This window comes from Ovis aries, chromosome 21 (assembly GCF_016772045.2).
Source record: "Ovis aries strain OAR_USU_Benz2616 breed Rambouillet chromosome 21, ARS-UI_Ramb_v3.0, whole genome shotgun sequence".
Taxonomy (NCBI): domain Eukaryota; kingdom Metazoa; phylum Chordata; class Mammalia; order Artiodactyla; family Bovidae; genus Ovis; species Ovis aries.
This window is the reverse complement of record NC_056074.1, coordinates 21545176-21560894: the sequence shown is the minus strand read 5'-3', so window position 1 is coordinate 21560894 and position 15719 is coordinate 21545176. Positions and strand designations below refer to the sequence as shown.

The window sequence follows — 15719 nt, the reverse complement described above, 5'->3', positions numbered from 1 at the left end:
TACAGAAATGGAGGCTCTGAGAGATGGGGTGGTATTGATAAGACTGAATTAGTGGTGGAGATCTCTTAGAGTGCTCGTCTTCAGTTTTTCTTCTGAGGAGTAGGGCTGGAAGGATCCTCATTGTACAGGGGAGGGAGTATTGTTCACCCAGAATCTAACAGCCTGCTGGTAAGTAGCACTTGCTACAATACAAGGATGTTGCTTCCTTCTTCCTGTTGATGTGACTGGAGAATTTGACAGAGACACATTAGAATCATATCAAATTAAACATATTCTGCAGTTGTTCAAAAGTGGGTCAGCATTTATGCTTCTCTGTTAACTTTTTTCCAAGACCCATCTCTCCTCCCTTCCTTCCCTATTAGCCTGTTAAACTCACCTTTCCAAAGGCAGTCTCTGTCATGCATTGATATAGCATTGTGTTGGCTTGTGTTTCTTACTTTTCTGAGCTTCTTGGGAACAGATAAGCTGGAGACATGTGCTTTGTATGATTACAAAGGGGGAAACTGCGTTTTTCTGCATTGAGACTGAGGTCCTGATGAATGGAATGTATGTGAGTTCCTTTTCACCCATTCATTCATTTTATGGCTGGAGTAGCTGAATCAAAGCTACTGCTTTTGTACTCCATGGTGATGACAACCACTTCTTCCTTGTTTTAACTCCGACCTCAGCAACTCATTCTCTAGTCCTTCAGCCACCGCAACAAGGAAATAGTTGTATAATCTTGGTGTGAAGGACTCATGGAAAACATAATCAAGATGACAGTCTGATAGGGGATTCAGCAGTTATTCCCATACTATTTCCATGTCTTACTCTAGACATGCACAGAGATTTGTGTTGCTTAGAGTATTTATGTTCTATGGAATATGCTGGAGTTAGACAGTGCCTTGGAGGTCATTTTGTTACATAGTATGACTATCTAACCTGCTTTTCTGTTTTATTACAGCAAAATGTATCTATGGAGGAAAAGTCCTCGCAGAAGGCCAGCGGATTTTAAGCAAGAGCTGTCAGGAATGCAGAGTAAGTTTCAATCTTACGGTTCCCATTACTTGTTGGGAAGGAGATGTGAGCTTTAGGTAGGGTTCTGAAATGGAGCATATTGGCCCAAGGTGGGGAAAGACTCTCATTGGGCTGGAGTCCAGGATGGGGAGTTCTCAGCCACTGTCACTGTGTGGATAGCTTGTGGTCAGCTGTGGATCATGTAGTCTTGGGAAAGATGGTCAGGGAAGGAAGTGAGAAGGGGAAGGGAGCTAGCAGCTACCATGAGTCAGGAGCTTGTCAGCTGGCCCTGGGGAAAGGTTTTGATTAGGTATTGGGGCAATTAGTCTGTGATATGAGTTGTGGATAGTGCCACCTCTAGTTCTCAATGTCTGAGACAGTCTTAGAAAATGCCTGTCTCCTGCCTGCCCCCTCTCATGTACTCCTCGAGGTTAGATTTGTGGAACCATAGATCTCATTCAGTAAATCATTCAGCAAACATGCATTGAGCGAGTGCTACTTATCGGCATGCTGTTAGATTCTGGGTGAACAACAGTGAACAAAACAAAGCCCCGTCTGTAGAGAATTTGCAGTCTGGTGGGGAGATAGGCAGTAAGATATAAACAAATAGATATACAAGACAGCTGAGCCTTGAAAAACACATGTTTGAATTGTTCAGGTCCACTTATACATGGATTTTTTTCCAATAGTAAATACTGTGATGGTACACTATCTGTGCTTGATTGAATTCCTGGATGCAGAACCATGGATACACAGATACAGAGAGTTGACTATAAATTATGTGCCAATTTTAGATGGTGTGAAGGGTCGGTGTCCCTAACCCCTGCATTGTTCAAGGGTCAACTCTGATGTCAAATTCTATAAAAATACAGAGCAGGTTAAAGGGAGCGAGAGCTTTGAGGTGGGCATAGGTGGTCTGGGAAGACCTCTCTGAGGAGGTCTTAATTGAGCACAGTGCTGGATGAAGGTGGGAGCTAGCCAGGCAGTTACTTGGGTGAGATGTTGTCCTGGATCGTGGGAGTGAGAGACAGAGGGAAAGATGCGAGGGAGGGGAGCAGATACAAGGTGGTGCCTTCCAGAGCAGCCGTAGCCCCACAGCGAGGCATGGCTGGTTCTGTGGGGCATCTTTAGGGAGGCTGGCTGGAACCACATGTCTCAGAACAGACTCGCGTTCCAAGCATTTCATTTGTGTTTCGTCACATTTACGGCATTTCATTGGCTTTTTGTCACATCGCTGGCAAAAAGAAAGGAATGTATTTGAAAGGGTGAGGAGAAGGAAGCATTTAGAGACCCACAGAAACTCTTGGGAGTTCAAATCTAGTTCTTTATGGGGAGCTTCCGGGGGTGCGGGAGAGGCTCTTTCCTATGTCCTGTCTCTCACGGACCAGACTCTGCCTCAGCGGCTAAGTCCCTTGAACTTCCCTATTGTGTTTTCCTTTTTTTTTTTTGCTGTCAATATCAAATCTTTCTCTTTTATTGTTTTTGTTTTTGAATATAAATTTATTTATTTTAATTGGAGGTTAATTACTTTACAATATTGTATTGGTTTTGCCATATATCAGCATGAATCTGCCATGGGTGTACACATGTTCTCCATCCTGAACCCCCCTCCCACCTCCCTCTGCATACCATCCCTCTGGGTCATCCCAGTGCCTTAGCCCCGAGCATCCTGTATCATGCATCAAACCTGGACTGGCGATTTGTTTCACATATGATATTATACATGTTTCAATGCCATTCTCAAATCATCCCACCCTCGCCCTCTCCCACAGAGTCCAAAAGACTGTTCTGTATATCTGTGTCTCTTTTGCTGTCTCATGTACAGGGTTATTGTTACCATCTTTCTAAATTTCCTGTATATGCATTAGTATACTGTATTGATGTTTTTCTTTCTGGCCTACTTCACTCTGTATAATAGGCTCCAGTTTCATCCACCTCATTAGAACTGATTCAAATGTATTCTTTTTAATGGCTGAGTAATACTCCATTGTGTATATGTATCACAGCTTTCTTATCCATTCATCTGCTGATGGACATCTAGGTTGCTTCCATGTCCTGGCTATTATAAACAGTGCTGCGATGAACATTGGGGTACACGTGTCTCTTTCAATTCTGGTTTCCTTGGTGTGTATGCCCAACAGTGGGCTTGCTGGGTCATAAGGCAGTTCTATTTCCAGTTGTTTTAAGGAATCTCCACACTGTTCTCCATAGTGGCTGGACTAGTTTGCATTCCCACCAACAGTGTAAGAGGGTTCCCTTTTCTCCACACCCTCTCCAGTATTTATTGCTTGTAGACTCTTGGATAGCAGCCATTCTGACTGGCATGAAATGGTACCTCACTGCAGTTTTGATTTGCATTTCTCTGAAAATGAGTGATGTTGAGCACCTTTTCATGTGTTTGTTAGCCATCTGTATGTCTTCTTTGGGGAAATGTCTGTTTAGTTCTTTGGCCCATTTTTTGATTGGGTCGTTTATTTTTCTGGAATTGAGCTGCAGGAGTTGCTTGTATATTTTTGAGATTAATTCTTTGTCAATTGCTTCATTTGCTATTATTTTCTCCCATTCCGAAGGCTGTCTTTTCACCTTGCTTATAGTTTCCTTTGTTGGGCAGAAGCTTTTAATTTTAATCAGGTCCCATCTGTTTAATTTTGCTTTTATTTCCAATATTCTGGGAGGTGGGTCATAGAGGATCCTGCTGTGATTTATGTCGGAGAGTGTTTTGCCTATGTTCTCCTCTAGGATTTTTATAGTTTCTGGTCTTATGTTTAGATCTTTAATCCATTTTGAGTTTATTTTTGTGTGTGGTATTAGAAAGTGTTCTAGTTTCATTCTTATACAGGTGGTTGACCAGTTTTCCCAGCACCACTTGTTAAAGAGATTGTTTTTTCTCCATTGTATATTCTTGCCTCCTTTGTCAAAGATAAGGTGTCCATAGGTGCATGGATTTAATCTCTGGACTTTCTGTTTTGTTCCATTGATCTATATGTCTGTCTTTGTGCCAGTACCATACTGTCTCGATGACTGTAACTTTGTAGTATAGTGTGAAGTCAGGCAGGTTGATTCCTCCAGTTCCATTCTTCTTTCTCAAGATTGCTTTGGGTATTTGAGGTTTTTTGTATTTCCATACAAATTGTGAAATTATTTGTTGTAGTTTTGTGAAAAATATCATTGGTCGCTTGATAGGGATTGCATTGAACCGATAGATTGCTTTGGGTAGTATACTCATTTTCACTATATTGATTCTTCCAATCCATGAACATGGTATATTTCTCCATCTATTTGTGTCATCTTTTATTTCTTTCATCAGTGTTTTATAGTTTTCTATAGATAGGTCTTTAGTTTCTTTAGGTAGATATATTCCTAAGTATTTTATTATTTCATTGTAATGGTGAATGGAATTGTTTCCTTAATTTCTCTTTCTATTTTCTCATTATTAGTGTATAGGAATGCCCATTCACACTTTCTTTGCTGCCTCTGGGAATGGCAGAGATTCTGTGGGTCAAGGCAGTCTGGTGGGTATGCAGCTGTGGTCCTTCTGTGACAGTGGGCTCCGTGTGGGGGCTCCTTAGTCTGCAGCAGAGGCAAGGGCAGTGTGACAGTGAGGGCTTCATGGTGTCTCAGTCAACCATGGAAGCTTCCAGATCTAGGAATGGGTGGGTTGTCCCCAACCTGGGGCTGGCACATTACCGTATGGGGTGTTGAGTGGATTAAATGAGATAAAGCATGTGAAGAACTTGGCTGATACAAAGTAAGCCCTCAACACATGTGAGCTCTTCTTATTCTACATGACCGTACATGTCCTTCCTGACTAGAAGACATATGTCACATTCTCTGTAGATTGCCTCACGTTGAGAGGAGGGAAGATGATTTAGATTATGAAACCCTTAACGTTTTTCTTACCCCTCAAGGGAAGCTGGGATGACTAGAGCAATTTTACCCACTCAGCTGATGATCCCAGTATCCAGCCTGTAGCTGTCACTCACAGCCAGCAGCCCCTTTCACATATTATGCAGAAGTAGCGGTGATCTTGACAAAGGTCATAATTGTGATTCAGTCTCTGTTATCATCAGAGAGACTCAGGGCAGACACTATTGGAGATCTTTCAGAGACGGGTGTGGATTTAAATGCCAGTGTACTGGATAGGCACTTACCATTGTTACTGGCACACTGTAGGTATTCATCCTCTATTTAAAAGCCGTGGATTTCTTCATTTATTGTCTTTCTGTCATTATCTACTAAATACTTTTGGACAAAGAGAAGCATCACTGACAATAACACATAACATCTCCTGAGTACTTAGTATTTTCTAAACACCGTATACAACCTTTGAAACTTTATTTAATAAAACCTCATAATAACCCCTGTGGGGTGGGTAGCATTGTCGTTCCCACTTTACAGATGAGGAAATTGCGGCACATGGGAGCAAAGTCCCATAGCTAGTAAAGGAACCAGCTGGTTTCTCAACCTGTGTGGTCTGAATCTCCAGCCTCATCTCTTAGCCTCTCTACTGCTAGTCCTGATGGTGTTAGATTTACTTGGAAGTAATTCTCATTTTTGAATTGTAAAAAAGGAGATTTAGAAAGATTGAATGATCACTTTTCAGTCTATTTGAGAATACCAGATTGGTCAGGCTATGGCTCATTGATTCCCTTGATAAAGGGTAGCATTTATAAAAGGCCAGAGAAGAGCTCTGGGACACATTTAATGGATGTTGTCAGCAGGGAGAGAGGGTGATGGGTCTAAGAGGGGAGCGCCTCCGGTCTCTCTTGGGCAGCCTTTTGCAAGATTTAAGCCCTAATGCCCTAAGGTACCTGTTATATGTGATGAATTAACTTCTTTCCTAGACATCTAAAATGGTACTGTGTCACTGCTATCCTTGGGAGAATTGAGCAAATAATTATTCAAATAATTTCTTGTGTTCTGTGGTTTAAATGCAGATCCCTAGTTGACAAAAGGCTGCCTGGCAGTCCATGCATTTCATTTTCCTGGGATCATATCAAAGCTTCAGCACTACCAGTTAGATAAGAAACTAAGTTTTGCTTTAAAGATTTTCACCAAGTAATTTCAGAAGTTAACATACTGTGTTTGTTTGTTTTCCCTGTTGTTGTTTTTTTAAATCAAGATGAATAAACTTTCCTAGCAATCTCGGTCAGTTATGTGCAGTTTTGCTGCCTTGAAGCACTTTTTAGGCTAGTAACAGTTTTTTTTTTCTTTACTTAAAGATGTGAGTTCTGTATGTTATTAGAAATTCAAGTTTAAGCATAGTTATTAGTAAAGAGCTTGAAAGTGTTTATATTTGATCAGTGACATGGTGACAGTCACTCTAAATGAGAAAGAATGGATGAATTATATTTCCCCACCAATGCTGAGTTGCAAAGGTCATAAAATAACCTACCACAATCAGGATGATTTATTTATTAATCAGATGCTTATGAGTATGAAAATAAAGGTGTGTACCAAATTGTGTCGCTGAACTGAATGGATTTGGTGGCACTTATGTTACTAGAGTCACAGTGCATATTATTTTCAAATTCAAGCAAAGGGTTTTTATCTCTACTTGAATGTTTGGAACTATGATCTTACTCATTAAATACATTGAAGGTTGACTGGAATTGTTGATTGATTTAATCAGCAGTCAAAGCAACTTTTTATATATAAAAAAGAACCTTTCATGAGTGATTATTTTTAAAAAGCCTTCTGTAGCAGTTTTAATATTGCTTTCTAAAATAAATGCAAATATATACTCAAGATATAAAATTTGGAATTTAGAGGAAGGAAGTGTAAGAAAGTAAAAGAAAATCACTCCAAAATCTCACCACCTATAGATAATCTATTTTAACAGTTTAATTTTTTGACAGCGAGAGTGAAATTTATCTTACTGTCTTAGTTTAGATTAAGCCAGAAGCAGACCCTGAGCTCAGGATTAAGAACAAGAGATTTATTAAGGCAGTGCTCCTAGGAGGAAGCAGTAAGGGTGTGGGGGATTCAGGCTAGGGCAGGCAGGAAACTCATCAAAGGTGCAATTTTAGGTGAAAGGTTAGAGGTACCCTGATTCTGGTGGGGTTCTGGAGTGTAAATGTTACCCCAGCCATTGTCTCCCTTTGAGGTAAAGAGCCTCCAGTGGCTTTTGGCTGTGGGGGCTGAGGATGTGGAACTTGTACGTAACTTCTGGTTCCCTGCAAAGAGGCTCCAGAGCCCTCAGGGACTCTCTGAGGGTTGAGAGATGAGCCAAGGTGAGGGATGGGCACAGTGAACTGATTAAACGGATCTAGCAGAGTTTGCCATTCTTGTTTGTGCAAGGAGGCAGTGCATCCATGCTCAGTTGCTAAGTCATGTCCGACTCTTTGTGACCCCATGGACTTTAGCCCACCAGGCTCCTCTGTCCATGGGATTTCCCAGGCAAGAATACTGGAGTGGGTTGCCATTTCTTCCGCCAGGGAGTCTTCCTGACCCAGGGATCAAACCTAGTCTCCTACATTGGCAGGTGTGTTTTTACCATTGAGCCACCAGGGAAGAGTAGATAATGAATAAATATATTAATATTGAGGGATAGAAGTAGAGGCAACAATGGTGCATAATTAAGCATTGTCTTTTCCCTTCCATTCAACTGAGTGCTGCTGATAGCAAGGTTATTACCATGTTGGCTTGTAACAACTGATTTGATTCCCTGTTGTAGAAACTGAGGTACAGCTGACAGACAAACTGCCCTTAGACTGGTGCTAGCTGTTGAGGCCAGGGTGTGATCCAGTGTGGCCTCGTTGAGGGGTGAGAATGGAATAGAGCTGAAATGGGGACTGTGGGTGAATAGCAGGATAGATTCTCAGAATCTTAGGGCCAATTTTATGATGGGAGAAAAACATGAGATCTAGATGCCTTGGGACAGATCAAGAAATGAAAAGGGAAAGGGAACAAAGGACACCAGAAAGAGTCATAGAGGTTGGACTGGCTGGGCTGAAATTTATGGGAAAGGAGAGGAAACCATGGTGCCAGTAATCCATATGATCAGTACTTGGAAATTATATTTGACATTTAAAGTTATGTTTATGTTCATATTTTAGAATTGATGGGCCTGCTAGAATGGGTGTTCCTGCCAAACCAGGGAATTCTGGGGCCACTGGAATGACAGTCATCTTTTGGAGATAGAAAACTCAGAATCTCCTTCATTCTTTCTGGTTGCTCAGCACCATCTTATTCTTCCCATCTGTGTTGAGAATTACCTTTCAGCCTTAAATGAGACCCACCCTCCTTGAGCTCCTTCTTGGTTGACTTACCCATCCTTTTAAGAATGGGAGAATAAGAAATAACTGAACATTTTAGATTAAATAAGGGACTCTCAAATCCTGCCTTTTAGAGTAATTATTGAAGTAATTTTAAATATTCAGTGTGAAACTAAATATAGATGCTAGTGATGTCAACAAAGAGGACCTTTGTTGAAATAGGGTCACAAGATGCACTTGCCAAATATTTAAACGAAAATTTTGTAAGTGGTTTTATGTATTTCTAGGGAGAATCTAGTGTTCCTCTAATTGACCCACTTTCAGTTCAATACCTGTATACTTTGGTTCTTGTCTGTTTCCTCTGCTGGGAAACTGTCTTCTTTCTTATTTCATTATTTACTTCCTTCAAATGTGGCATCTTCTTCATAATTTCTTCCCACTTTGGTAGAATTAATTATTCTCCTATGATGTATTTGTTGTTCTTGTTCAGTCACTAAGTTGTGTCTGACTTTTGCTACCTCATGGACTGTAGCACACCAGGCTCCTCTGTCCCTCACTATCTCCTGGAGTTTGCTCAAATTCATGTCCATTGAGTTGGTGATGCTATCTAACCATCTCATCTTCTGTCGCCCCCTTCTCCTTTTGCCTTCCATCTTTCCTAGCATCAGGATCTTTTCCAATAAGTCAATTCTTTGTATTGGGTGGCCAAAGTATTGGAGCTTCAGCTACAGTCCTTGCAATGAATATTCATGGTTGATTCCCTTTAATATTGAGTAAATGATACACTGCCATACCTTGATTAGAGCACTTTTTCTTTTTAGGACTTACTGTATTTTATTATGGTTTCTAGTTTGTTTTTATCAAGGGCAAAGATGATGTCTTCTTTATCTTTGGGTTCACAGTGCTTGTGATCCAGTGCAGTCTTGAAACTGTCTCATAAAAGCTCATGAGCGCTCCCAACTTTGTAATCAGTGATGTAGTGTTAGTGGTTCACAATGTCAGGGTGTTTATATGACAGAAATCAGCCAATGCAACTTTAGGGTTCCCCCATCTAACAGTCAACTGTTGAAAATTTGTCAGCTCTTCATGGTCAGTGACATTCTGCTACACAGAAGATACTCAACAACCATTTGTTAAAATGAAAAGAAAAAAAAACACCTTATTTGTTGAAATTGCTATTTTGATATACAATGGGAAAGTTGCCTTCTCTTCCAGGAGTCTTATCAATTTAATTTGTGACTTTGCATTATGGTAGAATTCCTGCGAGTACTGTTAATTATTGTAGGTTGTTATCACCACAGGCTTTTAACAATGAGTGTTATATGTTTGGATCATCAACTCAAAATATGAACATTTTTTTGTTTCCTGATTATTTGGCTTGCAGGGTGGAGTTTTAGTAAAAATTACCGAAGCATGCCCTCTTTTGAACTGCTCAGAAAAGGATCACATTCTCCCAGAGAATCAGTGCTGCAGTGTCTGCAGAGGTAAGAGGGCTTGGCAGTGGGGCTTTGGGTGGAGGTGGGTTTGGGGGGAAGTTTTAATGAATAGTGTGATTATAATAATAACATGGGTCCAAAACTCCGCTACTCAAAAATGTATTTATCCTATTTATTGCCCTTGGTTATAGTCTTATCAGTTGAAAAAGGAGGATATAATCTATGTGCTTCATAGGATGGTTGTGGAGATTAACTAGGATAATGCATAAGCAGCTAGCATTATGACTAACACATGATAAATATTCAATAAATGATGGTTCCTATAATGATAACATTTCCTGTAATAATGGCTATTATTATATTAATAACTATTATCATTATTATTACATTTTCCTTCATGAGTGGGTTTGGAAAGCATTCTTTTAAGCTTTTTCCACTGGCCAATTCCCTTTTCTGCCAGAGGATGACATATGCTGAATCCTTACACATAGATTTATATACAGTTTTACTTCCTGCAAGGAAAATAGGCTTCAACTAAGTAACACTTAAAGTGAAGTGAAGTTGCTCAGTCGTGTCCGACTCTTTGCAACCCCATGGACAATAGCCTACCAGGCTCTGCCGTCCATGGGATTTTCCAGGCAAGAATACTGGAGTGGGCTGCCATTTCCTTCTCCAGGGGGTCTTCCCAACCCAGGGATCAAACCTGGGTCTCCTGCATTGCAGACAGACGCTTTACCGTCTGAGCCACCAGGGAAGGCACTTACCTGGTAATTAATTCTTGAGCAGAAATGGTTTTCTTTCCTCTTGCTGGAATTCTTCTGTTTTCCAGATTTATTCTTATTTCTTCAAATCCTCTGAATCAAATATTACTTCCTCTCTGAAACGTCTCACCCAGGAAGAATTAAATAGATTAGTAGAATCTAAAATGTATTCAAATTTTACAAAAGAAGTCCAGTTAAACTAACAGCTTTTATTTTGAACTTTTACCCACCGCAAAGTCTTTTCCACATTCTCACATATCCAGTGAGTTACAGTCTTTTTGATTTACCTCAGAAGTATCTAGAGTTAAGAACCCAGGAGCATAGCATTTTAGTTCAGGTTATATCATATCTTACTTTTTTACATCTTTTCTCTAGCATAAGCCTTGACAGATCATTTCTGCAAAGGGCCACAGCTTTTGGTGAGGTCAGAAGGTTTCCATTGCAACCACTCATCCCTGCTGTTGTATTGCCAAAGCAGCATAGGCAATGTGCATGCTCAGGTGCTTCAGTCGTGTCCAGCTCTTTGCAACTCCATGGACTGTAGCTCACCAAGCTCCTTGTCCATGGGATTCTCCAGGCAAGAATACTGGAGTGGGTTGCCATGCTCTCTTCTAGGGGATCTTCCTGACCCAGGGGTTTAACCCGTGACTCCTGCATCGCAGGTAGATTCTTTACCGCTGAGCCATCAGAGAAGCATAGGCAATAGGTAAATACACAGTTTAGTGGCTGTGTTTCATTAAATCTCTATTTTGAGAAACAGGTGGCAGCTTGTCATTTGCTGACCCCTCCTCTAGTTCCTTCTGATATATAAAAGTATCTGTTTGATCATCACAGGTTTTCAGCTGAGACTGAGATTTCTCTTTGTGGTTAGTCATAAGAGAGTTATCTTTTGGTAAAATTTCCAGAAAAACTTAATACATGGACAGTCACAAATGGCTGTTAGACTTCAAGTGTGCCATCAGAGGATCTCCTCTGATTTATCTGCTTTCTTGCCTACAGGTGTATTTGCAGCTGAGATGCTTTAGAAAGACTAAAGATTGACTGGATATTGCAGAGAGATACATTTATTGGTAACTGATTGGGTTGTTAGGTAGCTCTTACAATTTAATGCAAAATCCATCACTTGCTATTTGTTGAGGTGCCAGGTGGGACTCAGTTTATGTAAATCCTTTTCTGATTTATGGTTTCATTAGAATAGGCTTATTGATTATCCCACAGAAAGTCAAGAAGATTTTCATTGCTCTGACCTAATTTACAATAGAACAAGTGCCGCTGCTTTGCTCACACTTCTCAGAAAAGCAGATACTTTTTTTTTGAACCAATGAAGATGCTGAGAGAGAGATCTCATTGAAAAGTTGACTCATTCAAGGCTCCTGTTGTTAGCGATTCGATGGCTTTTTCCCAAAGCTGACTCAGCTTTGAGGGAAAGTGGGAGGCAGGAGTAGGGCTTCCTAAATGAGGTCATAGCCAGAGCCAGTTTGTACAATTAAGGATTTTCTTCTTTCTCCCACCTGCTTCCTTTTCAGCCAGAATACTATCAGCTCCTTTATTTGGCAGCTGATCATGTTTTTTTGGAGGTGTCTGCGTCTGCGAGTGAGGGAGTTATTTATGTCTCTTGACAAGTCTGTGTTTTAAAGGAACCAGAGAACTTCAGAAAAGATAGGGTGGGCAGGCCTTTTTTCTGGGGAGCAGGTTGAGTGAAACCATTTGGGCATATGGATTCTCTTAGGATTCTTCTACTTATGCCAATCTCGGAATTCAGAGCCTGGAATAAGAAAAGCATTATTTTTGACTGAAGCCCTTTCAGCACCATTTACTGTCATTACCCCCGTTCCCATCGACCCACTACAAGAGAGGAACCCAGAACATTTCATCCACTTGTCCACATACTTAGGCTTGTTCTGCACATTAGACAGTCAGAAAATGATATTTGGGCAGTGGGGTGTTCTTTTTCATAAAAATATAAAATTTATATGATGAACAAAAATTCATCCAGATGAGCTCAAGAGTCTTTGAATCTTACTCTGTCTCTTAATTTCTATTTCCCAAGAGCATCCTTGGAAGTAGCCTAAGGGTCTCTCAAAATACTCTGGGAAATATTTTTCCCCTTTGACTTCTGCTTGTGTTTTACCTTTTCCCCTGTGTTCTTGTTTCTGTGCGGAGTCTTGGAAGATAAATGACCTGGCGGGGGTGGCTGGACAATTTTGATTCTGACAAGACAAGGAAAGCCTGGTGGGCCTCTTCGAAGGCATGCTATTCAGTTCTCGTCTCCCCCCTCCTCCTTGCTCCTCTCAAAAGCAAAAAGTAATGAAAAGGTGAGAAACACTCAATTTCTATGTAAAGTCATTTCTATCCTGCATATGGAAGGGCTGTTCCATTTCCTTTGTGGATTGAAAGAGTCTTTTGATTGGCAGGTAGCAAGCAAGCAGAGCGCTGGGACTCCCGTGACCTGGAATTGGTATTTAAGGGTTGAGCACATTGGTGTGGTGTGATTTCAGCTGTGTGGTTTCTGCTATCCTGATGGTATTGATTACAGACACAAACGTGGCTATGCCCTCTTTCAAAACCTGCACTGAAGGCCCTTCAATTAGCATATTTATCATCTCTCTCTGTCTTACTAGGAATGTCAGGTCATTAGTCTGAGGGAAATCACCGCTCAGTAACATTCCTCAGAAGTCTGAGTCAAAACCTTTCTCATGCCTGCTTGGGGATTGAAGTTCTCCAAGGTTTATTTTCATTAGGCTTAGACTGAAATTTGAGAAGGCAGAGAGGGTGCTTTTCCTTTCTGACCTTCCCCTCCGCCCTCCTGCCCGCAGCCTCAGTTGGCTGATTAAATCAAATCCATAAAGCTCTCTAACTTTTTAAAAAATGATGCTTGTTTTAATGACCACATTTTATGAATTGTTTCTGTAATTGTAGGAGAAAAGGGAGGGATGAAGATATGTCCATACCATTTAGAATAATCCTGTCATTTTCACGCCAGTGACATTGAATGAAATTATTTTTAGTATCAATGTCAACTTTAAAAATGTACAACATAAATGTTTCAATTTAAGTTTTATTTGGGGCAAAGTGAGGACTGCAGTCCAGAATATAGCACCTCAGATAGCTCTGAGAAACTGTTCCAAAGAGGCAGGGTGGATAGGTCACTATGTATGTGATTTTGGTGAAGGGGGAGTAAAACACATATGTTTTCCCAGAAGGTTCTGCTAGCCTCATGAAGCTGTTTGCTAGTCATGAGAAACAGTTGTCACCATGAAGGATTTTAGTGCTTTTCTAGATATGAGGAGATATGAGAGTTGGGCTCATTAATTGACTCCTGAAAGTATCTAATGATCTGGAGACCTATCCCGTCAGTTCTTTCCAGGCCACAGAGTGCCTGATTTCTACTCTCCACCCTGAACTCCTTTCAGAGGGGGTTGAAGGTCAGCAGCAGCAGGAGCGCAGGATTTAGTTCTTGTAGAGGTGGATGGCAAGTGCCAGTTTGTAGTTGACACCAGCTGAAGGCTTTGTTTCATCTGTGGAACAGTGTTAAGACTCATTCTGTGGACTTATAACTTGGTTCCTCAACACATAACTTGTTGGCTTGATTATGAAGCTTTTTTTCTTTAACTGAGTCATGTCTATTTTTTTGTATAACAGTGTAATGATACAGCTCTCCCCATCCCCTCACTTCTGTTCAAGGAGACTATAGTTTTGTATGGAGTTTTTCTCTTTGGGAAATCAGAGCTAAGACCTTCCAGTTAAGAATAACAGACTCTGGTTGATTTACATTGTTCATTGTATCAGCTGAACTGATATCTGGACTCGTTGCGTGGACACCTTACCTCTTCAAACCTTGCTGCTGCTGCTAAGTCGCTTCAGTCGTGTCCGACTCTGTGCGACCCCATAGACGGCAGCCCACCAGGCTCCACCGTCCCTGGGACTCTCCAGGCAAGAGCACTGGAGTGGGTTGCCATTTCCTTCTCTAGTGCGTGAAAGTGAAGTCGCTAAGTCGTGTCTGACTCTTAGCGACCCCATGGACTGCAGTGCACCAGGCTCCTCCATCCATGGGATTTTCCAGGCAAGAGTACTTGAGTGAGGTGCCATTGCCTTCAAACCTTGGGTCATGACAAATGCTGTAAATAATTTTTCTACCCTTTAAAGAAAAATTGAAGTAATCAGCTGACATGTAGTTAAATCCACAGGGCTCCTGGTATAGTCAGAAGGCTTTTAGGGACAGAACTGCAGGACAACTAGGGAGACGCACACAAAAAGTCAAGGTAATGGATGTTGGCAGGGGAAGTCACTTTGCAATTGCTGGGATCCAAGGTCTTAGTCACCAGCAGCACCACCAAGAACAGCCCCAATCATTGCTGTAGTTTCTCTCTGATGCCTCTGGCCAGTTTGTGCCAGCAGCAAAAATTTGTTTATCCTCATCATTACCAAAAGGCAATGGCACCCCACTCCAGTACTCTTGCCTGGCAAATCCCATGGATGGAGGAGCCTGGTAGGCTGCAGTCCACGGGGTCGCAAAGAGTTGGACACGACTGAAGTGACTTAGCAGCAGCAGCAGCAGCAGCAGCAGCAGCAGCATTACCTTGTGGTAATGGCTATAGCAGGAGTCCATCTACCTAAGTATAAGGCCACGAGGATGGAGAAGGGGGAGTGTGTACTGGAATAACATCTATGCGTCTGCCTGGGAAGAAGTAATGAAAGCATGGATGTAGCCCCAGCAGAAAGATTGCTCGTGAATTGCTGGTGTTCTCACTTAACGGGGGAAAAAAATGCCAACTTGACCATATAGTCTCAGGATCGCTCCAGGAAAACACAACAATCATTTGGCCCACCCCAGAATTCTTGACACACTCCTCAGGGTTTTATTCCTTTCATAATCAGCTCTAATTGTACCTTGAATGTTGCCAGTGACTCTGGAGGGTTTTGCTGCACATTGAAGATTTTCAGTGTTGGAGAAAAAGTTCTTTTCGCATCTGTTCCCAACGTGTTTATCTGTAATTTTAATTCATGCTCACTTGCCTTGTCATCTGGCTTGGGCTGAAATTAGTTGAGATTATTTGTACTATTTAAGGCTTTATGCCCTTCAATTAAACCCTCCCAAAGAGTCTTGGCGGTGCATGATTTTCTTTTTGTCTAGTCTTTGTCTTCATCTTAGGTGAATTTGTAATTGAAATGGGTTTTAGAGGATTTCAGTGTAATGGAGATAAAAAGAGACTTGGAAAAGAGGCACGTAATGAGAAGGTAAGCTAGTGCCTAGATAGAGGAGCAGGCAGTTTGTAGATGGGCCAGGTGCTCTGCCTACTGATAGAAAA

The 15719-nt window shown here is 41.3% G+C and overlaps 1 protein-coding gene across 7 annotated transcripts in view; it reads left to right on the top strand.

Annotated features, from left to right (window-relative positions):
* NELL1 (neural EGFL like 1) overlaps positions 1–15719 on the top strand; it is a 1034396-nt gene that overhangs the window by 278215 nt on the left and 740462 nt on the right. For all 7 annotated transcript variants that reach the window (XM_060403970.1, XM_060403968.1, XM_042238438.2 and 4 more), the window contains exons 10-11: positions 944–1017; positions 9598–9697. In XM_060403970.1, coding sequence (XP_060259953.1) covers positions 944–1017; positions 9598–9697 — 174 coding nt within the window. The remainder of the gene's footprint in view (positions 1–943; positions 1018–9597; positions 9698–15719) is intronic.